Consider the following 26,160-nt stretch of genomic DNA (forward strand, 5'->3'; position numbering starts at 1 on the left):
GCTAATTTATAGCGAATATTATGCGAAAAATTTGCGAAGTATCGCAAAAACAAATATTGCCTATGCCGCTCATCACTACTTTTAAGGGGGAAAAGTGTGTCTAATAAAAATGGAAAATACACTAATTACCTAATGTAGATTTGAAGCTCTCCCATTTATCCTCAGTATTATTATGTGACAATAGCTGTTCCCAGTCGATGCCCTGAAGAGCTGCCCACAACCCAGGTAAAATGGCCTTTTTAAAATTCAGTGTTTTTACTTTCCCAGCAAGAGTTTGCTTTTTATAGTTCATAGGGAATATAATTATATTGTAGTCACTATGACCTACACCTACAGTAACATTTCCAACAAACTCTGCATCATTAGAAATGACCAGATCCAACAGAGCATTGCCCCTAGTGTGATCTTCTACAAACTGGCCCATCAAGTGGTCCTGCAGCAAGTTGAGGAATTTTCTCCCCTTTGCAGTTAAAGTCTCCCAATATGACCGCTGTACCCATCTATGTAGCCCACTCTATTTGGTTATACAGCTTCATCAAATAAGAAGTGTGGTCTTGACACCAGGCTCCGTGAACTATGTCAGTTCACCAAAGCCATCAAGGATGCATGCAGTAAAAAAAATTGCAGATAGCGCAGCTCTTGGTTTTACTACCTGCACCTCTAATAAGTCTGGTGCACCTTACATCAGCTGTTTTTTGTAAGTATAGTAAAAGAAATGCCAGTCTTAAAGAGGACCTTTCACCGATTATTACACTATGAACTAAGTATACAGACATGTAGCGCGGCGCCCGGGGATCTCACTGCACTTACTATTATCCCTGGGCGCCGCTCCGTTCTCCTGCTATGTCCTCCGGTATCTCCGCTCACTAAGTTATAGTAGGCGGAGATTCCAGTCACTAAGTTATGGTAGGCGGAGTCTGCCCTTCTTCTGCTCTAGCGCTGGCCAATCGCAGTGCAGAGCTCACAGTCTGGGAGGTTATTTTCTCCCAGGCTGTGAGCTCTGCAATGCGATTGGCCAGCGCTACAGAACTTAGTGAACGGAGATACCGGAGGACATAGCAGGAGAACGGAGCGGCGCCCAGGCATAATAGTAAGTGCAGTGAGATCCCCGGGCGCCGCTCTACATGTCTGTATAGTTAGTTCATAGTGTAATAATCGGTGAAAGGTCCTCTTTAAGAAATTCTCCCTTATAAATCTTTTGTGTTGTTGCCTTTAAACAACCAGCATTTTAGAATCTGAAATCATCCATATAGGCAGCTGGCTTCTTTTGACCTGACGTACTATGCTTTTAAATGCCAGGAGCTGTGATTTTTGTAGTCATTCAGCCAGCTAAGCCAGGACATCTGAAAAAGTAATAAACGCAAAGCTGTTCCCAGGTCTTATATGATAAATCAGATCAATCGTTTAGGAATATACAGTATGGTTAAGCCACATGTAAAAATATTAGACAAATTTTCATTTTTGCAATAAATGTTTACAGCCTTTAAAAAATAAATAAATAAAAGATTATAGCAAGTATTGACTGCGGCAGTTATGTCTTCACGCTAATCCTGCCCAGGGATCAACATTTTCCTGTCTCTCTGCCAAATCTTACATACGATTAGCATAGAGCAGGAAGGTGACCCTTTCATTCTACAAGACCTGTTATAGCTATACTTCCAAATACAAGTCTATAGCCATTTTTCTTCACATTGCCCTAAATTTCAGCTGGATACTGTACACAATGAGGAAAACCGTATTTGATTCTCCTGGATTCACCTGACATGTAGGTCAGCCCTGAAGCAATCGTCCTTCTAATCTGTAAGAAATTATTGCCATTGAGGTGGGCAGAGAACGGATCAGACGGGTAGAAGCTTTGCAAATAAACTATGTCAGAAAAGACTTTAAGGGATAGAAAGCTAATGGACTTAGACCTTATTGGATACAGTGGAATTGACTTGGAATAATTCTCTCTGGTAGGATTAACATGACTCATTTATCATTTATCTCGCCAGCTGCTTAGGTAAATGTGGTTCTTCAGAGTTCCCTGTATATAACCTTAACCACTTGAATGATAGAAGAGCCTGTAGCTATGTATCACACGCTGTTAAGGATTCCTGCAGGCACTGAATGGGTTAAAGGTGTAGTCACAAAGCATTAGGGACCCGTACTGCTCATCTGTAATGAATTCAGCTCATGCTGCTCTTGAGATATTTTTTCCCTAAGATACTTTCTCAAGACTAGAAACATCCGGAGCATGGGCAGAGAAGACACAACCCTGAGTAACAAGTTATAAACTGTCTCTTTTGGCCAAAAGCTAAGTAATCTGTAACAAAAAAAAAAAAAAGAAAAGAAATAAAAAATCTTAATAATTTAAAGTGGAAGTACATTGTTCCACAAAATATACACCTCTGGTGCGGCAAAACCTTGTATTAGGAGGCATTCACACGACAGTATCCATTTAGCAAATCGCAAATCCGCAAAACATGAATACTGGCCGTGTGCATTCCGCATTATCTTCTTCCGCAGCCTATTCTTGTCCTGGACATGTTCTTTTTTTTTTTTTTTGGGGGGGTCGCAGAATCGACAGATGGATGCGGAGAGCACACATGGGCTGTGTGCATCTTTCGGTCCCCATTGAAACAAATGGTTCCACAATCAATCCGCATAAAATGTAGATCCGATGCAGACTGAAAATAAAGTTGTGTAAATGACCCCTAAGAAAATAGGAGCCTCAAGTCAATTAACTACTTCTGCTACAAGGTGTGTGTCTACAGCTAGGGGTGTACACATATGTCATAGAGCCCCATAGTAAAACTTAGTATGGGCCCCTCTGCCACACACAGTTTCTGAATATGTGTTCATCAGTTGCTCCTAGACAATGCAGAATGCAAAATATAACGCCCCATATTTATGATTTATTGATTTTTTTTTTTTTTAGTAAGCGAAAGAAGTTTTAATGAAAAACAAACTGTAATAAAAATGTTGCCTTACACTTCGCCCACCTTATCTGACTTCTATGTTGAAAAAAGTGGAACAGGTGATTCAAAAATATGGTGCTCATTCTGGCCACCATATTTCTCAATGTATTTACATTAGAAAACTGGCTTAAATCCATTGATAAATCTCCTGCTTCCCATCTGTTACAAAGCAGGCTGCCTGAATCCACCACTAGGGGGAGCTCAGTGCATAGGAATTTATACAATTGCCACAAAAGCTGTAATAATCTCTTTGCTTTTTACCACCATCTTGTGGCATCTACATAAAAATGCTGTGTTTTTATGCCCAGAAAAGAAGCAGTTCAATGCCCCCCCCCCCCCCCCGTGGCCTGTCTCCACTGAAATCAGACATAGTATGCCACATGCCATAGTGTACCAGCAACAATGTCGCCAACTTAGGGTACTTTCACACTTGCGGCAGGACGGATCCGACATGCTGTTCACCATGTTGGATCCGTCCTGCGGCTATTTCACCGTGCCGCCGGACCGCTGCTCTGTTCTTATTGACTATAATGGAGATGGGGGCGGAGCTTTGGCGCAGCACGGCGGTGCACGCCGAAAGTCCGCCCGGACTAAAATTACTGCCTGTCAGGCTTTTTAGTCTGGCGGCTTTCGCCGTGCACCGCTGTGCTGCGCCGGAGCTCCGCCCCGGTCCCCATTATAGTCAATGGGGACAGAGCGGCGGTCCGGCTGCACGGCGAAATAGCCGCAAGACAGATCCGACATGGTGAACAGCATGTCGGATCCGTCCTGCCGCAAGTGTGAAAGTAGCCTTATAGTGTCACCTTGGTGTAATTCTCCCTACAGCGTTAGGGCTCATGCACATGACGGGTCCGCAATACAAGTGGCACTGGGCGTGTGCACCCCACATAGAGAATGCAGAGCCATTCACTTGAATGGGTCCGCAAACCCGGAGATGCGGTGCAGAAGCACGGATCGGAACCCCACGGAAGCACTACGGTGTGCTTCCGTGGTGTTTTTGGCCGTGCCTCCACCACGCAAAAAAGTAGTGCATGCACTGCATTTTTGCGGTGCAGACTGTTGAATGAGGATCGCGGACCCCATTTAAGTGAATGGGTCCGCGATCCGCATGCGGCTGTCCCGCGGCTGGTGCCCGTGCATTGCGGACCGCAATTTGCAGTCTGCATCACGGGCCCGGATAGCACGCGGTTGTGGGCATGAGCCCTTAGACTAGATGATACTATTCACATCAGTGGGATTATTTCAATTACTTGTTTGTGTATTACATGTACAAGTGCCGAATGTACTATCTTGGCATTTGGTGCCTGGTCACATCTATGGAGGATTGTTTTGTGTTGTCTGCCTTAGGGATATCATGCCATGATTCATTCGCTTACTAATTAGCTATTTCAATATGCCGTAGTTTGAGGATGGTGTCAGACTAGCTTCAGAAGGGCTCAAGCACTTTTCATAGAGTAATTGTCCCTTTGATTTAATTAATATTTTAAGATGTTTTTTCAAGAATATTATCCCTATAGGAGTCACACTTGCATATTGCAGATCTGACATGTATTTTACTAGAAGATCCATGACAGAAATCCAAGGCCATCTGATGTGTAAGCGCAGCAAATGTGCCATAGGTGTGGATCATATCTGAATGATCATTAGCTCTATTGTCATTCGATGGCGCTAATCCTTGCCATTTCCCTGCAAAATAGGCAGCACGCTTCTTATTTATCACTACACCTTTTTTTTCTGGTGCACAGCCATATATCCACATAGAAATATTTCATAGCCTGCAAAAATCCATTTACATGCATGGGATACAGATTGTGATCTTACGCAGAAATCCAAAATCTGACACCATTCAATTGAGTTAACATTCCATTTTCTCACTTCTCCGCTGTTCAGTTCTTTCCAGCAGACTAATTTACATGAACACCCTTACAATGCAATGGACGGCATTTGAATGTATTTTCTATGTGTTGTTTTATTATGTCTAAATGACACTGTATAAAGCCTTTCTAATTAAAATTAATGGGGTGTCTGTTGATTATAAACAGCGCCTGAGTTAATCCATCAGCACAAAGCATGCCAGAAAAATCAAGGCGCAAAATGACAAATGAAAAGGTTAAACCACAAAATTTGAATTTTAAATATATTAAAGGAAATGCCCTGATGAGAAACAATCTCCATAGTAATATCAACGCAAAAGGTAGGGGGGGTATTCTACAGCACTGTCTGGAATGGCGTAATGGAAGTACTTGTGCTACGTTCAATGGAAAGAACATTTATAACTAAGAGGTGCACCATAACAAATGACATATTGATCAGCGCACAACAAACAGAAAACACAGTCTCCAAGGTTTAAGCATGTCTTCTAAAAGGACCACCTCTCGGCTCTCCTCTGAAAGACATGCCAATTGACCTCTCAGTTAGCAGAGGTTGTACAAAGCTGTAGGGGACATCGTCACAATCATTTGTACAGCTAAGCTGGAAAGCTGAGCAAAAAAAAAATAATCCTGAAATGCTGCAGACTGAAGAAAAAGAAAGGAAGGTCTACTACCTGATCTAATTTCCAATGAAACTCTGCAGGTCGGAAAGTGTCAGCTTGGTCAAAATCGCGGCGTAATAGGAAGACAAGGCGGCAGTTGTGAACATATAGTGCATAGTGATGGCGGTTCATTTCTGAAAGAAAAATAAAAGACTTAACAAACCAGTACTCTTGGATTTTAAGACTCATTTTGATGCTGTAGTTACTTATCAGTTTAGGCTACTGTCACATCTGCGCATTCCCTTTCCGCTATCGAGATCCGTCATAGGGTCACAATAGCAGGGGGGAAAACATTACCGTTTTGTCCCCAATCCTTGTCAATAGGGACAAAGCTGAACTGAACGAAACAGAATGCGCCCGGAATGCATTCCGTTCCATTTGGTTTTGGACAGAATAACGCTGCAATAACGATGCAAGCAGCGTTTTTCTGTCCACAATGTGGTGCGGAGCAAGACGGATCCGTCATAACTCACAATGTAAGTCAATAGGGATGGATCGGTTTTCTCTGACACAATAGAAAACTCATCCGTCCCCCATTGTCTCTCAATGGTGTTCATGACGGATCCGTCATGGCTATTTTCAAGATAATACAACTGGATCCGTGATGGAAGCGTTTTTTGCTGATCCATGATGGATCCAGCAAAAACGCTGGTGTGAAAGTAGCCTTAGGCCCCTTGCAGACGAGCGTGTCCAGATTAGGTCCGGATGCGTTGCGAATGCTTTCAGTGAAAATTGTGCGATTTCGCAGGCAAAGTCATTCAGTTTTGCCTGCGATCGCGTTCAGTTGTTCAGTTTTTATCACACAGGTGCAATGTATTTTGATGCGTTTTGCACGCGCGTTTGAAAAAAAAACTGAATATATACAAACAACATCTCTTAGCAACTATCCGTGAAAAACGAATTTCACGCAGCTCCATTCACTTCTATGGGGCCAGCGTTGCGTGAAAAATGCAAAATATAGCACATGCTGCGATTTTCATGCAGCGCAAAAGTGATGCGTGAAAACCAGCGCACATGTACACAGCCCCATTGAAATAAATGGGTCCGGACTCCGTGCGGGCGCAATGCGTTCGCATCATGCGCAGAATGCTCGCTCGTCTGGAAGGGGCCTTACACAGTCATACTGATACAATTACTGCGGCAACTGATTTAATGCCTAACTCATATGCTCTGTGTAATTGGAGACCATATTATCACAGCGAGGAAGCCTACCTACATGCTTGTATTGATTTTTACTGCCTTTCGTTTGCTCCCAAGGAAGCAAGAACATTGGGCAATGGATTCAAAGTACAATATTTTGGTCAGTATTTTGCATGAGTATTTGTAAGCCAAAAAAAGCAGTGGGCCCAAAACGCGCAAATCTTGATATTATAATTAGGGATGAGCAAAGTTATGAACAATTCATTTTGGCTGCTTCGCAAATTTCACAAAGAAATTTGATTTGTTACGAATTACATTGTCACAAATCACATTCCTTTGTAAGTAGCAGGCGCACTGATGGGGAACGGTAATCGCACTGCCCCCGTCATTAAACCCCTCAGATGCCCTGTTCATCTCTGATGTTAAAATGGAGGCCTTTCAATGGTTAATCAGGGTTAAAAAAAAATACGCACTCACTTTATCCATTTGTTCAGGGAGAGAACTTTGCAGCCATCTTGACTGAAGATGGCGCAAAATCTTGCGCGGCAACTCCATTTCAGGAAAAATAGATTAGTTCCCATGAAGCCCGACAAATCAAATTTTCCTGAAATTCGGATCTAACTCAATTTGCTTGGATTCGATTTGCTCAACACTAATTATAATATTTAACTGTGTAGGATTTTGGTCTATAAATACGAATGGAAAATACTTGTCATGTGAAAGTAGCCTAACACCTAACACAGGAGTACAGGATCAGACTACACAGATTTTTGAATATCAATATTAGTAAAGTTTGGAACAGTATTGGAAAAAATGAAATGCATTGCTTGAAAAATATATACATGACACAACACAAGGCTCAAAATAAAATTTATAATGAACAACTCTTCATAATACAAAGAGGCTTTCCAACATTCTGAAAAAAATCTTTATGTTGTAAAAGTCCTTCTCATTTTCACCGACAGACATCACCTAAGAGAACATAAGAGATTAAGGGGCACATTTATTAAGCTGTCTTACATCTGGTGGCATTAGAGGCAGAGCTGGTTAAGAGCTCATTTACATCCCTTTCTTCCCAGAATTCCAGAGGAGCATGTATGGCCTATAAGTTTCGTCATGCTGATTAAGGCGCTCTCTCCCCAGGGAGAGATAGTACCCTCCAAATCCTAACTTAGAAGTCTCACCCAGTTAGGCCAGTACTCACCCTGAAACAGCAGTCTGCAGATGAGGTGCTGGCTTATTTATTATCCGAGTCATGTCTCAAGGCCTATTTAAAGCATTAAACATTGACTTATAGCAGGCATGCTCAACCTGTGGCCCTCCTGCTGTTATAAAACCTCAACTCCCACAATGCCCTGCTGTAGGCTGATAGCTGTAGGCTGTTTGGGCATGTTGGGAGTTGTAGTTTTGCAACAGCTGGAGGGCCGCAGGTTGAGCATGCCTGACTTATAGGATAGTTGCCTTACATCTAGTGGCATTAGAGGTGCAGTTTGTTAAGAGCTCATTTGGATCCCTTTCTTCCATTTTTTATATGTGACATTGCAACATTTTTAGAGGGGTTTTTGGTGTCATTTTTTAATAAGTGCTAAAGATGAGCAAATCCATTTCTTAGAATCGATTTGTCCTATCAAACAGAGTTCTGCACCCGAGTACTGCTAAACTTCCGGGTAGAGACACATAAACAGTCGCTTTTCCAGTTGCGGAAGCAGAGCCTCTGTGCCCCAGAGCAGCGACACATTATTGTGATTGTCAGGGCCAGTCAAGATGTCTTTCCCCGTCACAGGTGTAGAACTTGCTTGATGAGGCATATCGATTTTTACAAATCAATAGTGTTGAGCGTGAATATTCAAATTACGAATATTTATCTCGAATATTGTAACTTCGAGAATTTGCAAATAATTTGCATACAGTGCTATATATTGCTATATTGAATATTCATCATTTTTTAACATCTGAAAACATGATTCCTCCCTGCTTCTTGCTTGTGAGCCAATGAGTCATTGGCCCACAAGCAACTTAAGCAGGAAGGAATCATGACTTTAGATGGGAAAAATGACGAATATTCAAAAAAACGAATATATAGCACAATATCGAATATATTTGTTTTTTAGAATATTCATCTTTTTTTTTTTTTATCTGTACAGTTGTTCCACTTCGGCATACTCCTCCCCGACAAGCGTCAGATCGTGAAAACTAAGATCCGATGGTATATTCTAACCCCCAGGCGTTCCCATGGTGACGGGGACGCTTGTCGGGGAGGAGTATGCCAAAGTGGAACAACTGTACAGATAAAAAAAAAGATGAATATTCTAAAAAACTAAGATATTCGATATAGTACTATACTGTATATTCATTTTTTAGAATATTCATAATATTCGAATGTAGAGCAATTTAGCTAATTTAGTGCTATAATCTTTTGTCTAATAGATGTCATTTTTTTCTCATCTGAAGTTCAGATTGGAAAAAAATTACAACTATTAAAAAAAAAAGATTATTGCACTATATTAGCTAAATTGCTCTATATTATTTTTATTTTTTTTTCGAATATTCGCTATATTGCTATAAATTCTTGTTTTAGAATATTACGAATATTCTGAAAAACGAATATAGCACTATATTAGCTATATTGCTCTATATATTAGTTTTTTAGAATATTCTTCATTATAGTTTTAAGTAACTTAAGCAGGGAGGAATGATGACTTCAGATGGGAAAAATGACGAATATTCTAAAAAACGAATATATAGCACTAAATTCTATAGTGCTATATATTCGTTTTTGACCCATGCCTGTATTGATCGCGTAATATTTGCATATTACGCAATCATTACCTTGTTGATTTTTCGAGTAAAAAAAAGGAGATTATAACGAATATTCTAATTTTGCGAATATTTAACGAATATTATACAAAATATTCATGAAATATTGCGAATTCGAATATGCCGCTCATCATTACAAATCAATTTGCTCATCTCTAATTAGTGCCTTATTGTACATTTGTATCTTATATCCTGTAGTTAGAGATGAGCGAAGTTCTCTAAAATTTGATACGGATGATTTGCCGAATTGTACAAAAAAATTTGAGTTGTAATGAATTACTTCATCGCAAAGCGCATTTCTTTGTAAATGGCGGGTGCAAAGGGAATGGTGATTGCAGCCTTCCCCGTCATTGAACCCCCTAGATCCCGCTTTCATCACTGATTTAGGCATCTGAGATCCGTATTAAAGCATTTTACTTTTTACAAGTTAAAAAAAATAATAATCATACTTACCTCATTCATTTGATCGCGAAGAGGCTGCCATGCCCATCTTACTTGAAGATCCAGCACATAATCTTGGGCGGTGCGTGATGGCGTTTTCACGTCAGCTGGCTTGGTGACAGCATGTGTCACAGCTAGAGATGAGGGAATTGAAACTGACGAAGTGGAATTCGTTTCGATGTTAAGGAAAAAATTGATTTGCTACTAATGCGAATTTCCCTTGCGCTTCGTGGTAACGAATCGCAATTTTCCTAAAATGGCGGCTACATGTGTGAAGACTGAGGACATGGGGCATGGAACTCTGGGAAGGCGGAATCACCCAGATTAACATGCTTGCATGCAGCCAATCAGCAGCCAGCCAGCCCTGTGATGTTACAGCCCAATAAATATGGCAGCCATTTTAGATTCTGCCATTTTCCAGCGTTCAGAGTGCAGGGACAGACGTGTGAAGGCGCTAGGGACAGCTATAGGAAAAATGATTGTGGGAAAAAAAGACATAAAAACCAATTTATCAGTGCAGGGAAAAGATAGGGAGGAATCATTTCAAAGCATCAAAGTGCAGGGAGAGACGTCAGAATGCGCTAGGGACATTGATAGGAAAGTGATTTACAAGTGCAGGGAACGATTATTTGGGGATCCAAATAGTCATTAGACAACTCTGTCATTCCAGCTATTTGTTATTGGGCTGCAAGTCTTATGTTGAAAAGCCTTTAGAGGCTTAAGTCTTAGTATCTTATTCAGTACTACAAGAAAAATATATACACATTTCACTTCTGAAGTTATTTCTGTTGAAAGCATATGGGGGCATATTTCAGTAACAAAGAAAAAAACATGCATTGCACTGTTGCAGTTATTTCTGGTCAAAGCGTATAGAGGTGCATTTCAGTAAAAAAAAAAGACAAATATAAACGCACTTCACTGTTGCAGTTATTTCTAGTGAAAGCGTATAGGGGCGCATTTCATTAAAAAAAGAAAAATATATACGCACTTCACTATTGCAGTTATTTCTGTTGAAAGTGTATAGGGGTGTTTTTCAGTAAAAAAAAAGACAAATATATACGCACTGCACTGTTGCAATTATTTATGGTGAAAGCGTATAGGGGCGTACTTAATTAAAAAAAGAAAAATATATACGCACTGCACTGTTGCAGTTATTTCTGTTGAAAGCGTATAGGGGCGTACTTAATTAAAAAAAGAAAAATATATACGCACTGAAGGACCTGTAGTGACATCACAGGTCATGTGATCAGTTCTAAATGTAGTAGCTGAAAAGGACCTGTGATGATGTCACCATCATGTGACCAGTGCAGGAGAGGACGGCTTAGCAGTGAAGAGAAGTCCTGGGAAGAAGTTGTGGTGAGGTCTGATACATGAGGAGAGGTAAGCGAAGGGACAGGCAGAGCAATGCTGGGAGTTGTGATTATTTAACTGGGACTGTATGCTAGGGCTGAAGGGAGGGAAGTTAGTTACATGGGATTGAAAATTTAGAGGGTGATGTTATTTACATGGAAATGCATGTTGGAGGTTACTAGAGCAGGGTGATGTTATTTACATGGGACTATATGTTGAAGGCGGCTGTGGAAGGGAGTGATATTATTTACACAGGACTGAATTTTTAGGGGTAATGTTATTTACGTTGGGCTGTATGTTGAAGGCGACTGGGGAGGGGGTGATGTTCTTTACATGGGACTGCATGTTCAAGGCGGCTCGGAAGGTGTTAATGCTATTTACGTGGGACTGTACATTAGAGGGGGCAGGAGAGATGGTGTGATGCTATTTACATGGAACTGTTTTTTGGAGGGGGAATGAGAGGTTGTGTGATTGTATTTACATGGGACTCTATGATGGAGGGATGGAAATAATGTTATTTACATGGGACTGTATGGTGGAAGGGCTGAGGAATTATAATTTCTGAGGATACTAAACAAAGGAATATAACTACAGGGGGCACTGCAGGGAGCATTATAAATACTGTGGCGCTTCAGGGTGAGCATTATAACAGTAGGGGGCGATATGAATACTGGGGGCACTGTAGGGACATTATAACAGTAGGGAGCGATATAAATACTGGGGCACTTCAGGGTGAGCATTATAACAGTAGGTGGGGATATAAATATGGGGGCACTGTGGGGGCATTTTAATCCAGGGGAAATTTGGCATTCTTATTACTACTGGGGGCTCTATAGGAGGGACTTATAAATCTGCATTATTTCTACTAAGAGCACTGTGGGGGCTTTATTACTGCTGAGGGTTCTGTAGATAGCTTTATCACCACTGGAGGAGCAATAGAGGGCCTCATTTCTAATGGGGGCTCTGTAAGGGCATTATTAATAGTGGAGGGCTCTTCTACTAATAGAGGCACTCGTGGGGAGTACTATCACTGTTGGGGGCATTGTAGGGAGCAGAATTACTAATGAGGGCATTCTAGAAGGGAATTACTATTGGTGGGACTATGGGGAAAATATATTACTATGGGGAAAAATATCTGTATGGCACTCATTTTTCTTCAGAATAGTATTTGGGGGTACAGAAAAGTGAGAAACCTAAGATGTCCGTGTGTCACACTCTGCAGAGATGAGGTGGCCGAGAGAAGTTGTCAGGACTGAATGGAGAAGATGATGACAGAGAAGATCTACATGAGAGGAGATGTCACCTGGGAGACTCTGGATCTGAGAGATATTGCTGTATAGCAAGTACTGTAAAATGTCTTTAGTGCTAGTGTTTGCGGTGGTGGGGGGTTGGGGTCAGTAGGTCGACTTAGAGAATTGGTCAATATTCATTGGGGCTTGTGCCCCGGATCTTTTGAGACCCTAGCAACGCCCCTGCTCAGTGCACTGCTGCAGTGATTTCTGTTGAAAGTGTATAGGGGAGTAGGAAGTATATGCACTTCAATCTTTAATTTTTTTCCGGTCAAAACGGATAGAGATGGCCTGGCGGTTCGCCCGTCGGTCATTTCGCGGCAAACTTTGCTCGTTCAAGGTTCATCGAACAGGCGAATATATGGCGCTGTCCGCCGGCGCCATATTCTTTTGGATTGTGCAAAACTTTGACCCATGGTCCACCAGGTGGGACAGGACAGTCAACTGAGACGATTAAGCACATGGACCCACCCCTACCCTATAAATAAATCCGATCTGGCTGCCATTTTACATTCAGTCTTTTGCAAGTGTAGGAGAGGTTGCCGTGCAAAGCAGGGACAGACTGTTAGGGACACCCAATGCTAGCTATTAGGGCCACAAAAGTCTTTTTAAGGACTGTTATAGGTGTGCTATTGATAGGTGTGACGTACTGAGGGGTGTGATATACTTATAATATACTTTCTAACATAGAAAGTATATTATAGTGCATTTGTATTGTGCAGCAGTTGTGTGCGTTTCTGCTGAGATACCGCAGCTATAAAGATGACCAAACACTATTGGAACAACTAATGGCAAATGGTGTGATATACCAGTTGCCCCCCCAAAAAAATGATTGAGGCAGGGGTGTGATATACCTATAATATAATTTCTACATAGTGCATTTGTATTGTGCAGCAGTTGTGTGTGGTTCTGCTGAGATACTATTGGAACAACTAATTGCAACTGGTGTGATATTCCAGTTGCCAGAGATGGCCTTGCGGTTCGCCCGACGGTCGTTTTGTGGTGAACTTTGCTCATTCGCAGTTTGCCGAACATGTGAACAGATGGCGATGTCCGCCCATGCCATATTCTTTTGCATTGTGCCGAACTTTGACCCATGTCACATCCATCAGGTGGTACGGGACAGCCAATTGATACGTTTGAGCACATGGACACAACCCCTACCCTATAAATAAACCCGATCTGGCCGCCATTTTACATTCAGTCTTTTGACAGTGTAGGAAGAGGTTGCTGTATGAAGCTGGGACAGACTGTTAGAAACACCAAACGCTAGCTATTAGGGCCACAAAACTCCTTTTAAGGATTGGTATAGGTGTGCTATCGATAGGTGTGACATACTCAGGGGTGTGATATACTTATAATATACTTTCTAACATAGAAAGTATATTATAGTGCATTTGTATTGTACAGCAGTTGTGTGCGGTTCTGCTATTGGAGCAACTAATTGGAGCAACTAATTGCAACTGGTGTGATATACCAGTTGCCCAAAAAAAAACTGATGGAGGAAGGGGTGTGATATACCTATAATAAAATTTCTATATAGTGTATTTCTATTGTGCAGCATTTGTGTGCGGTTCTGCTGAGATACCACAGCTATACAGAGGGACAAACGCTATTGGAACAACTAATTGCAACTGGTGTGATATACCTGTTGCCCCAAGCAAAACTGATTGAGGCAGGGATGTGATATACCTATAATATAATTTCTATATAGTGCATTTGTATTGTGCAGCAGTTGTGTGCGGTTCTGCTGCGATACTGCAGCTATACAGAGGGACAAACGCTATTGGAACAATTAATTGCAACTTGTGTGATATACCATTTCCCCCCCAATAAAACTGATTGAGGCAGGGGTGTGATATACCTACATTATAATTTTTATATTGTGTATTTGTATTGTGCAGCATTTGTGTGCAGTTCTGCTGAGATACCGCAGCTATACAAAGGGACAAACACAATTGGAATAACTAATTGCAATTGGTGTGGTATACCTGTTGCCCCAAAATAAACTGATTAAGGGGTTTGATATACCTGCTTCTAGCAAATACTCATTAAGGGGCTCTATTTACCTACTTCCACAAATACTGCTTTGTCACAGGGTCAAATAGGGACTTTGTCACAGGGTCATTTTGAAAATGACAGGCAGAGGAAGAGGCAGGCAATTCCGCAGGGGTGGTAGTGGTCGGGAAGGTGCACCAGGCCAGAGCATAAGTGGGAAGTTGGAGAAGGTGTAGTCAGAGGAATTATTTTCCCATCCATTCCCAGACCTTACTGATGCGCAGCCATTCTTGCCATCGGACCAGAAAGATGAGGTAGCAACATGCGCCACCAAGCAGTCTGATGACAGTACCCAGATCAGCCTAAGGAGGGTGGTCCCCACTGTTGCTGCCTACTCCAAGATCTCTTATGTCAGTGGTGGTGAAGGTGACGATGATGATGTGTCGGTGGGCGTTACGTGGGTGCCCACAAGAGAGGAAGAGGAGGTGAGTTAAGAGGGAGAGACGGAGCAGCTGATAGGGAGGAGAAGAAGGAGAAGCAGGCAGAACTCGCAGTGCACAGGAGGCAAAAAGCAGACTGCAAATGTATCTGGAGCAAGCCATCCACCATGCACGGTCATATCTGGCGCTCCCAGGACGCCGACACATGGCTCCGCAGTGTGGGCTTTTTTTTAACGTGTCAGCTGCTGACAACAGTGTTGCTATCTGCAGCCTGTGCGGTCAACGCATAAGTCGCAGTAAGCCCAACACTCACCTAAGGACGACCGCCTTAAGAACGCACCTGGCCTCCCATTGCTGAGCCCAGTGGGAGCAACACTGTCAGTACCCACAAAACCACACTCCCGTCGCTCCACGTCCTGCCTTTTCTCCTTCTCCCCTCTCCTCCCATTTGTCCGCCACTCCACCTTCCACCGTGCCGTCGTCGCGCTCATCTGGCAAAAGGCAGGTATCCGTGGCCCAAATGTTCGAACGTAAAAAGTTGATGACGCCGGATATCCCTCATGCTCAACAGCTGACCGCAGGCTTGTCAGAACTCCTAGCCCGCCAACTACTGCCATATAAAGTGGTGGACTCGGAGGCATTTAGAAAATTTGTGGCCATTGGCACACCGCAATGGAAGGTCCCCGGAAGGAAATATTTCTCCTGTTCCTGGCCGTGTTCAGCGGTAAGTGAATGTATCTCTGGCACACAGTCTTGGTGCCAAGATACGTCTGACCACAAACACGTGGTCTAGCAAACACGGGCAGGGAAGGTACATAACTTTTACTGCCCACTGGATGAACCTTCTGATGGCGGTCAAGCATGCAACCCGTGGCACCCATGTGGATTTGGTGTTACCGCCACGGATTGCATGCCGGCCTGCCTCTTCTTCTCCTACTCCATCCTCCGTCTCCTCCTCGGCTTACTCCTCTTTTTCCACTGCTATTGCCTCTTCCGCTGCACGCCCCCAGGTCCCCAGAACCTATTCGACGTGCCAGGTGAGATGTTGCCATGCTGTGCTGTGGCTGTTGTGCCTGGAAACCAAGAGTCACACCGGTCCTGCACTCCTTTCAGCTCTGCGATCACAGGCCAATCAGTGGCTAATCCCGCTCAATTTGACAGTTGGTAAAGTGGTGTGCAACAACGGTGCCAATCTGCTAAGCATGCTGAAACAGGGCAAAATGACACATGTGCCGTACATGGCACACATCATGAACTTCGTTGCGTAGCGATTCGTTGCCGAATACACCAGGGTCCAGGATGTTTTCCGGCAGGCCAAGAAAATCTATGGCAATTTTAGAAGATATTACACGGCCATGACTCGCCTTGCTGACGTTCAGCGTCGACACCACTTGCCCGTCAGATGTCTGATTTGTGACTGCCCGACAGGCTGGAACTTCACCTTATATATGCTGGATAGGCTGCTTCATCAGAAATGTGCCATTAACGACTACCTGTACAAACTCTGCGGCAGGACAGGTTCTGGGGAGCTTGGTTTCTTTTCACCGCGCCAGTGGCTGCTCATGCGCGACGCATGCAAACTTCTGTGGCCATTTGATGAGATCACCAAACTGGTCAGTCGCAGCCAGGGCACCATCAGTGACATCGTACCTTATGCCTTCTTTCTGGAGCGTGCATTGCGTTGTGTCATTGATCAAGCCGTCGAGGAGCAGGAAGATGAGGAAGTTGCAATGCTGAATGAATTTCCAGGGGAGGCTACTAAATCTGAGATAAGTCAGCAGGAGTCTGAAGAGGAGTCAGAGGAGGATGGTGCCTGGGGGAGGAGGAGGAGCAAGAAGAATAGGCTTTAAACTTTTCTGGGATCCCTGGTGTTGTCTGTGGCTGATGGGAGTAGAACGAGGACGACATTCTCCTGGGCGATGAGCCGCTCCACCAATTCCAATTTAGTGCAAATGGGGGCCTTCATGCTCCAGTGTTTGAAGAGGGACCCCCGTATAAAAAGCATAAAGGGCAAGGACCAGTACTGAGTGGCAACGTACTTAGACCCCAGTACAAACACAAAATGGCGGACACATGTCAGAATGTAGCAATGCCAGGTCTTGCTTTGAGAGATGCTGCATACTGCTGTTGCGGGCACTGGCAGAGGAATTCCCACCCACAGAGAAACAGTTGCGAGTACCAATCCTACAGCACATGCAAGAAGAGGGCGGTTTGAAGATGCGTTGGTCACTACGGATATGATATCATTCTTACAGCCAACCCATCGACAGCCGTCCTCCGGATCCAGCCTCAGGGAATGCCTAGACCGACAGGTGTCCGACTACATCGGGTTAACGGCCGATGTGGACGCTCTAAGAAGCGAGGAACCCCTTGACTACTGGTTTTGCATTCTTGACCTGTGGCCAGAACTGGAAAAATTTGCCATGGAACTCTTGGCTTGCCCCTCGTCGAGTGTCCTATCCGAAAGGACGTTCAGCGCAGCAGTGGGGATCGTGACCAATAAGCGCACTTGCCTAGCTCACAACAGTGTGGACTACCTCACATTTAAAAAACTGAATAAGACATGGATCTCTGAGGAATTCAAAACCTGTGACGACCACGTTTAATTGAATTTCACCTATTACCATTGAGGTTTTTTTCAAGAGGGGGGATTTCGTTAGCCATGTTTTTAATCCAATTTTATATTTTTAGTTATTTTAAACATATGTATTAGACATGTATTTGTACTGGCCTGCAGTGAAATTGATATCCAATAACCGTCTAATATACTGTACCTCCAGCCACATAATCACTTGATGTTTTCTGTCCGGTGAATGCCTAATGTTTGGGGCCTATACTTCACTGTCCTGCAGTAAAATTGATATACAGATGTAGCAGGGTTAGCACTCAAGCTCTTAACTCAAATTTCTTAACCCATCGCATTATCTTGAGACAAAAGTCATTGAAAAGCAATAGAAGGTGTTTTCTGAAACCATTGAGTTTAGATAACACGTGTCATAAAGCATGAGTGTTAACTCTACTACATCCTTACAATGACCGTCTAATATGCCTCCAGCCACATAATCACTTGATGTTTTCTGTCCGGTGAATGCCTAATGTTTGGGGCCTATACTTCACTGTCCTGCAGTAAAATTGATATACAGATGTAGCAGGGTTAGCACTCAAGCTCTTAACTCAAATTTCTTAACCCATCGCATTATCTTGAGACAAAAGTCATTGAAAAGCAATAGAAGGTGTTTTCTGAAACCATTGAGTTTAGATAACACGTGTCATAAAGCATGAGTGTTAACTCTACTACATCCTTACAATGACCGTCTAATATGCCTCCAGCCACAAAATCACTTGATGCTTTCTGTCAGGTGAATGCCTAATGTTTGGGGCCTATACTCCCGTACCCTAAAATAAAATGTTTCCCTTTAAGACACATAAAAATGGCCCCTGATTAAAATACATATTTTTGGTGGGAATTTTTGCCATTGAACCCTTTCTGGTATGTCACTGTCCATGTTGTGGGACGATTTGCGCACTTCTAGTAAGTATTTCGTGGTTGCAATATGACATGAAGGTTTTTCAGGTTCATCTGCCATTAAAGTGAATGGGGCCCGCTGCGAACTTGCAGTTCGCGAGCATTTGATCGCGTTCGCGAAATGTCCCGTCCAATGGTCATCCATCACTAAAAGCGGATAGGGTAGTATTTTAGTACAACAAGAAAAATATATTCTCAGTGCATTTCCTCAGTTAATTGTGGTGAAAGCGTTTAGTGGCCTATTTCAGTACAAAAAGAAAAATATATTTGTCGCTTTTAGGGGTATTTTAATTTCCGTTTCATTGGTTTAGTTCAACTACAAGTGTGTCAGGCAGAGAAGTGCCAGGCCATGCACAGAGGAGTGGCAGAGGCCTGAATGTTTCTGGCGCAAGCAGAGGTCTCAGCAAAGTAAGGGGTCGTGGCAGCAGTAGTCGCAGCGAGAGGCCTGAGCTCCTGATGTAATCCAGCTGTCGTGTCTTGACCATTAACCCTGCGGTTATTGATCCAAGTCATCCCAAGTGACATCAGACTCCCCCAGCCAACAGTCAGTGGGTTCGTCAGACACAACTCTTAGCTGGCATGGCCCGGGAGCAGGCCCTGTGCCCTCACCTCTCCTCAACCTGCCTCTGGCCTTTTCTGTTCCATAACTGCAAGAAGTACTACATGCAGTGGGCTCAGCTTCACTTTTCAGTGAGGATAAGCTACTAGACGACAGTCAGCAGCTACTACCCAGCCAAGATGTGAAGGAGACTTCCGCCACTCCTTCTGCTAGGCGGGCAAGTAGTGATGAGGCACGGGAGCTTGTGTTGCGAGTGATAAGGCTCCTGACCCAGAGGCCGTTAGGGATGATGTGCAGACACTACGTGATGAAGATAAAGCCGATCGCACTTGGGAGACGAGAGAAGGAGGGACTTCGTCATCATCAGGCTAAGAGGGTGGCAGTTTGCTCGTCAGGCAGCGGCTGAGCCAGCAAGTCGCTAGCGTGGCCAGGAGTCAGCAGGGTGGCAGCAGTGGGAGGTCGATAGCCAAACGAGCACGGGTAGACCATCCGCTTTGCAGCAGCCTACCTGCCCGAAAAGGAGTGGTGTACAGGTTCACGGAAGTAGCGGCGGTAGCAGTAAGCCAGTGAATAGTGTTGGGGGAAAATCAGGTACTCGGTAGTGTGGCAGTTTTTGTGAAGCTGCCGGTGGAGGTGAACATGGCCATATGTAGAATATGTGGGCAGAAGGTGAAGCATAGGCAGGGTGCCAATGTTGGCACCATAAAGTGGCCTGGCTGCAGCTACCGCTACATCGCCAAGTTGGACGCACTCAGTTTTAGCCATTTAATGCTCCACCACCTAGGCCGAAGGGAGCTGTCTGTCAATCCCATCTTCTGTTGGTCCAGATGCTCCTGCTCCTACTCATTTCTTCAGCAATTGATCACCGAAGCGATTGCCAAGAGACAACAGTATGTGTGCACGCATCAAACGGCGCAGAAGCTGAATGTGGTTCCTGCACAGCCACACTAGCAACTTGGACAGGTGATGCCACGTCCGCCTCCACATTGTCACACTTTTGGTCCTGCAACAATGTCCAGCTCTGCCTCCTCATCCTCCACCATGTCCTCAGCCTCCACTGCAGGGACAAGTCACAGTGCCCCTCCAGCATACGAAATGTGCAGTGCTCGGCAGTGTCACGCTGTTCTGCTCTTGGTTTCCTTAGCGAACAGAGTCACACAGGGAAGGAACTGCTCCATGTGATGCATCAAGAAATCGAATCCTGGCTTTCTCTGCAACAACTCAAAATCGGGAAAAATGCTGAACGACAATGGGAAGAACATGGTGTCGGCGCCCCATCAAGGAGGGCTGAGCCATGTGCCCTGCATGGCACACGTGTTCAATCTGGTTGTTAAGCGGTTCGTGAAGTCTTCCACCCATCTGCAAGACATCCTAAAAATGGGCAGGAAACTTTGCAAGCACTTCAGCCAATCGTTTACCGCAAAGAACACCCTCTTAGAGCTGCAGCGGCAGAACGGCATCCCCAAACATAGGCAGATATGCAACATTTCCACCCGTTGAAATTCCACCCTCCATATGTTGGACCGACTATACGAACAGAGAAAGGCCATCAACAATTTCTTGATGATGCAAGTGGATAGGATTACTCCACTGTGTAACTTTGATGTCAGCCAGTGGCAGCTTATGTGTGACACCTGCCATTTGCTCAGGCCCTTTGAGGACGCCACGTTATTTGTCAGTCGCCAGGACTACAGTATGAACAACATCATTCCACTGCTTCATGTCCTGGAACGGATGCTGGTAACAATGGCTGGTCAGGGGACAGGAGACATGGCGCCTCAATCTCATGGCCACATGAGCCCTGCAGGGGCTGAACTGGTAGAGGAGGACATTGGAGCACAGGCAATGTGTAGCCAAATGGGTGGGTTTTCTACTCAACTGACAGGACAGGAGGAGCAGGAGCAGCCACAGGAGCTACAGGGCGATGAGGAAGACGAGACAGAGGACCCAGACACACCATGGCAGCATGCAGTGGAGATGGAGGTAGGGAGTCCCTCCGAGTCACTTGCACAAATGGCATAATGCATGCTCACTTGCTTGCGTAGTGACAGACAAATTGTTACCATTCAGCAAAGGGATGACTTCTGGCTCTCCACCTTGTTGGACCCTTGTTACCGGTCCAGAATGGGGGCTTTTTACACCCATCGAGAGGAAGGACAAACTGAACTACTACAGAGACATCCTATGTAGTCAGTTGGCCACTGCCTATCTATGCCATCATTCACCCTCTAGCAAGTCTGACCAGGGGGGCCCTATGCACTCACATTCCACTGCCATGGCTGCTGGGGAGGGGTGGTGTGGTAGGATGGTAGGAGCAGTACCAGCTCCATCAGCAGCAGCCTGAGTCTACAGTCGCTGATGAGTAGCTTTCTTCACCTGCATAGTGAATAAACTAATCACCAGCAGCAGGTAGACATGGATGAGGACCTGAACCAGCAGGTGGTGGCATACTTGGACAGTATCCTGCCACCCAACATTGAATATCCGCTGGACTACTGGGTAGCCAAACTGGATTTGTGGCTACAACTAGCAGAGTTTGCCCTGGAAAAGCTGTCCTGCCCGGCATCAGAGCAAGTGTTTAGTGTGGCGGGAGCCATAGTTACCCCAAGGAGAACTCGTCTGTCTACCCAAAATGTGGAGAGACTGACCTTTGTCAAGATCAATGAGGCATGGATGAGCCATGATTTCCAACCACCAATTCCTGATGCATCAGACTAGATCATACATGGTGCCACACCAACACTTTGATACAAGAGACCGGTTTCTTCTTATTACCTGCCTCAGCTACTACTTTGATGCTGCAACCCGCCTGATACCACACATCTAATGCCAAGTGCTCCTTATTTCACCCACCTTCGTCAGCGGGTACTTGTATTGCCACCCACCACTCCACTCTGTTACTGGGTCACTCTGTGGTCTCCTGATGCAGCTGCTGCTGCCATCTTTACATTATGTCACCTTGCCACTCTTTGGTCTCCTCCTGCTGCTGCCATATCCACACTATATCACCTTGCCACTCTGTGGTATCCTGCTGCTGCCATCTCCACACTATGTCACCTTGCCACTCTGTGGTATCTTGTTGCTGCTGCTATCTCCACACAATGTCACCTTGCCACTCTGTGGTCTCCTCCTGCCATATCTACACTATGTCACCTTGCCACTCTGTGGTGTCCTCATGCTGCTGCCATACCCACACTATGTCACCTTGCCACTCTGTGGTATCCTGCTGCTGCCATCTCCACACTATGTCACCTTGCCACTCTGTGGTCTGCTTCTGCTGCTGCCATATCCACACTATGTTACCTTGCCACTCTGTGGTCTCCTTCTGCTGCTGCCAACTATAAACTATGTCACCTTGCCACTCTGTGGTGTCCTCCTGCTGCTGCTGCCATTTCCACACTATGTCTCCTTGCCACTCTGTGGTCTCCTCCTGCTGCTGCCATATCCACACTATGTCACCTTGCCACTCTGTGGTATCCTCGTGCTGATGCCATCTCTACACTATGTCACCTTGCCACTCTGTGGTTTCCTCATGCTGCTTCCATCTCACCACTATGTCATAGGTCCAATCTGTGGACTACTCATGCTGTTCCCATCCTCCCCACTTCATGACTAGGCCACTAATTTGACTTTCGGCCTGGCGGACATCATCATTTATTTGACCTTTCTTCTGATCTGTCAGAAGAAAGGAAAAATGAGACGCACAACAGATCCTGTCTGTGTAGCAGCTGTGAGGCCTGTATGGTCCTATCAGAATTGGCTTATGATTTGGTAGCCAAAAGAGGAGTGGGTACAAAACACAGAAGATATGCGAATATTCCATTTGCGTGTCATCTCTGTTTTACATCCACTTCTGTTTTTTTTTTTTTTTGGGCTCTAGCAATACTGATGGATTATTGAGCAAATGCTGACCGAGTGAAGGCGGATGCTCCACAGACAGGATCAGTTTTTTGTGGGTTATTGTTCTGATGGATCAAATGAAGGGCAATTTAATCAGTGACGTCAACACAAACTTACTACTGACACCGTCTCCACTATGTTAGGGGAGATCTACTTGTGTAAGCATTTAATAGAACAGGTTCTGTTGACATCGATGTGGAATCAGCTGGGGACAGTGTAAAAGGAGTGCGCTTCTTCTTGGCGCTAACATTGACCTGTAAGGCTGAGTTCATACTTGAGTTATTTGGTCAGTTTTGGCCCGGTGACAGCCCAAATAAATGAAGTGTGCAGTGATTCTAAAAGCGACGCCTGTCATCTGCATGTCATACGGACTCACACTAGTATTTTTACTACCAAAGCAAACTCCCTATTAATGATGAGCGACAGGGGCTATATTCGAATTTTCAGTATTTCATGAATATTTGAGCAAATATTCATCATATATTCACGAAATCGCAAATTCAAGATTATTTTCTTGATTGCGAAAAATCGGCAATCTAATATTCACATAATGCGCGCGAATTACAGGAGTGGTTCACTTTTGCTACATTTTCCAAGCTGCTAGAAGTTTCCTGAGACTGGAGAAAATGGTTGGCACTGCAGAACATTAAAAATGGCTTTATATGCAGTTACAGTGCTCCAATATATTCGTAATTGCGCTAATCGGCACTAATGAGGCAAATATTTTGGCGCAATACGTGAAACTTCACATTTTAGCAGGTCTGCATGTATGTATGGACAACAGAACCTATCACACTACCTAACACACTGCACTGCAACAGTTGCACTATATCAGGATATAACCTACACTGACTATCTCCCACTAAGTATCTGCATTATATATATAAGCTATCTAACTATCTATCTAATGTAGTGTGGAAAAAACTGTAGAAATTGGCTGCTGGGGAGGTTCATATATAGTAAGGAGTAGCCAACTTTCCTATTGGTTGCTAGGGATGTTGCTAAGCTCAGACAAATACATTGCAGCCTTCTCATTGGCCCACAAGCAAGAAGGGAGGTTACTGATGTAAAAAAAAAATGTAGAATATTCAAAATTACGAATATATACCACTATATTCTAAATGTTAGCGAATTCTCGAAGTGCCGATATTCATGATAAATATTCGCAATTCGAATATTTGCACCCAACACTACTCCCTCTGCGTGTTACTGCAAGGCACAGTGTTCTACACCACTATAAAGGCTCTCAGTAGCCAGGAAATAGCCAATTTTGAACATAATTCACTGCAAATATATTTGGATTGAATCAAATTTTTCCCGAAAAATTTGTTGAACCGGTGAATCGAATTATAAAAAAATTTGCTCATCTCTAATCACAGCACATTTTTGTGCGGGATCTTCAAGCAAGATGGCTGCGGCCATTGGCGTACCACCAATTGAGGCAGATCACGCAGCTGCTATGGGGCCGTGGGGGAAGGGGGCCCAGCTGAGAATAGACCCAAAGCCATAATTTAACTAAATACAAATGGTTGCTCAGAGTTCCTGTCTATGGGTCGGGACATGTCTTCTTGGTCCCTGCTTCCCCTGTGTTCGGATGGGCCCCTTACACAGTCCATGTTCCACTGGCAGTCACAGTCCCTGCTTGCAGCCTAAAGCGCTTCTGTCTGCTGGGCGCTGGTTGATTTGCCAATCAGCATTTAGCAGTGCTGTGCTAGCAGTAGCAGAGCATGCTGCTGATTGGCTGGCCTAGCTATGCACCCAGCAGGGGAACTTGAGCCGGCCGTGCTGCGGGACTACTGTTGCTGCTGGCCTTGCTGTGACCTGACTGCCGTGACCAGGAACCAGCATCACCCTCCAGACACCAGTCATCCTGCAGAGAGAGTGACTTATCGTCTCCTCCAGGATTCAGTTTGTTTGAAGATCTACTCTGCCTGCCGCTCTGCCACACAGTGACAGCAACAGCAAGTGCACAGTAGGTTAGCAGCAGTGTGCACTGAAATGCCAAAGTTCAGAGTTAGGGGGCAGTATTCACTTTAAGCACAAATAGCAGGCGAAGTGCATTTATAGGGGTCGGGGCTAGGGTTGCATACATAAGCAGCAGAGCAGACAGCAGGCACAGTCCATAAGGAGGGGCTAAGGTGGCACTGGCACAGTTCATAAAGGGGGGCCATGGTGGCACCATAGCTTCCCCTTATGAACTGTGCTTGCTGTCTGCTTATGTGTGCACCAAAGCCCCCACCATTTTGAACTGTGCTTGCTGCTGTGCTGCCTATTATTTAGTGTGACACCTTAGCCGCCTTCCCTACCCCATGAGCTCTGTCTGCTGTGCTGCCTATTCTATAGTGCGCCACCATAGCTGCCCCCCATGAGCTGTGTCTGCTGTGCTGCCTATTCTATAGTGCGCCACCATATCTGCCCCCCATGAGTTGTGTCTGCTGTGCTTCCTATTCTATAGTGCGCCACCATATAATAAGCCGCACAGCAGGAACAGTTCATGGGAGGTATGGCAGGGGCACACTATATAATAATCAGCCGGCACAGTTAATTGGGTAAGACTATGTGAACTTTTGTGATCAGATTCTGGTATTCTATTCTAGCAAAGGAGCAGAATACTGAATCGCTGTGTCCGCCATATGCCAAACAATGTCGGCACCCACTTTATTGCATTCATTATAATGGTATCTGTTGGGTTCCAGCGCAAGTAGGTGAGTCGTGTGTGTAGTGAGAGGGGCTAAGAACAGGGCATGGGGGCCCAATTCAAATTCTTGCTATGGGGCCCAATGATTTCTTTGTATGCACCTGGCCGCGGCGGCCTTTTCATCCTCAAATGGATAAGGTAGGTATGATTATTTTAAAATTTTTACTGCCGTTTCATGGAAAATGTTTTCGTTAGCACAAGGAAATTTGCCTTTATGGTGAATCAAATTTTTACTGAAATTTGGATCAAAGTCTACTTCATGAACTTTGATTCACAACAGAACTTATAATGAAAGCCTGTAGGAAAAAGGCCAGTAAAGAACACACTCCACTAACTCAAAAATCACCAAACATAACGCCACAAGCGTTAATATGTTGTATTCGACTGTGAACTTTAAAAAAAAGATCTGGCCTCAGCATTTTTAGCCTCAATAAAACTGTTAAAAATTACCATAAAAAACATGAAAAACATGGTATGTTTCACAGAAAAATTCTTTCTCTGAAATCAGA

General features: G+C 44.4%; 1 protein-coding gene across 1 annotated transcript in view; it reads right to left on the minus strand.

The window, feature by feature from the left end:
- Positions 1-26,160, minus strand: part of CLSTN2 (calsyntenin 2) — a 1,304,869-nt gene that overhangs the window by 300,645 nt on the left and 978,064 nt on the right. The window contains exon 8 of the mRNA XM_040428021.1: positions 5,506-5,627. Within this exon, the coding sequence (XP_040283955.1) occupies positions 5,506-5,627 (122 nt within the window). The remainder of the gene's footprint in view (positions 1-5,505; positions 5,628-26,160) is intronic.

Source organism: Bufo bufo, chromosome 4, assembly GCF_905171765.1.
Source record: "Bufo bufo chromosome 4, aBufBuf1.1, whole genome shotgun sequence".
Classification (NCBI taxonomy): domain Eukaryota; kingdom Metazoa; phylum Chordata; class Amphibia; order Anura; family Bufonidae; genus Bufo; species Bufo bufo.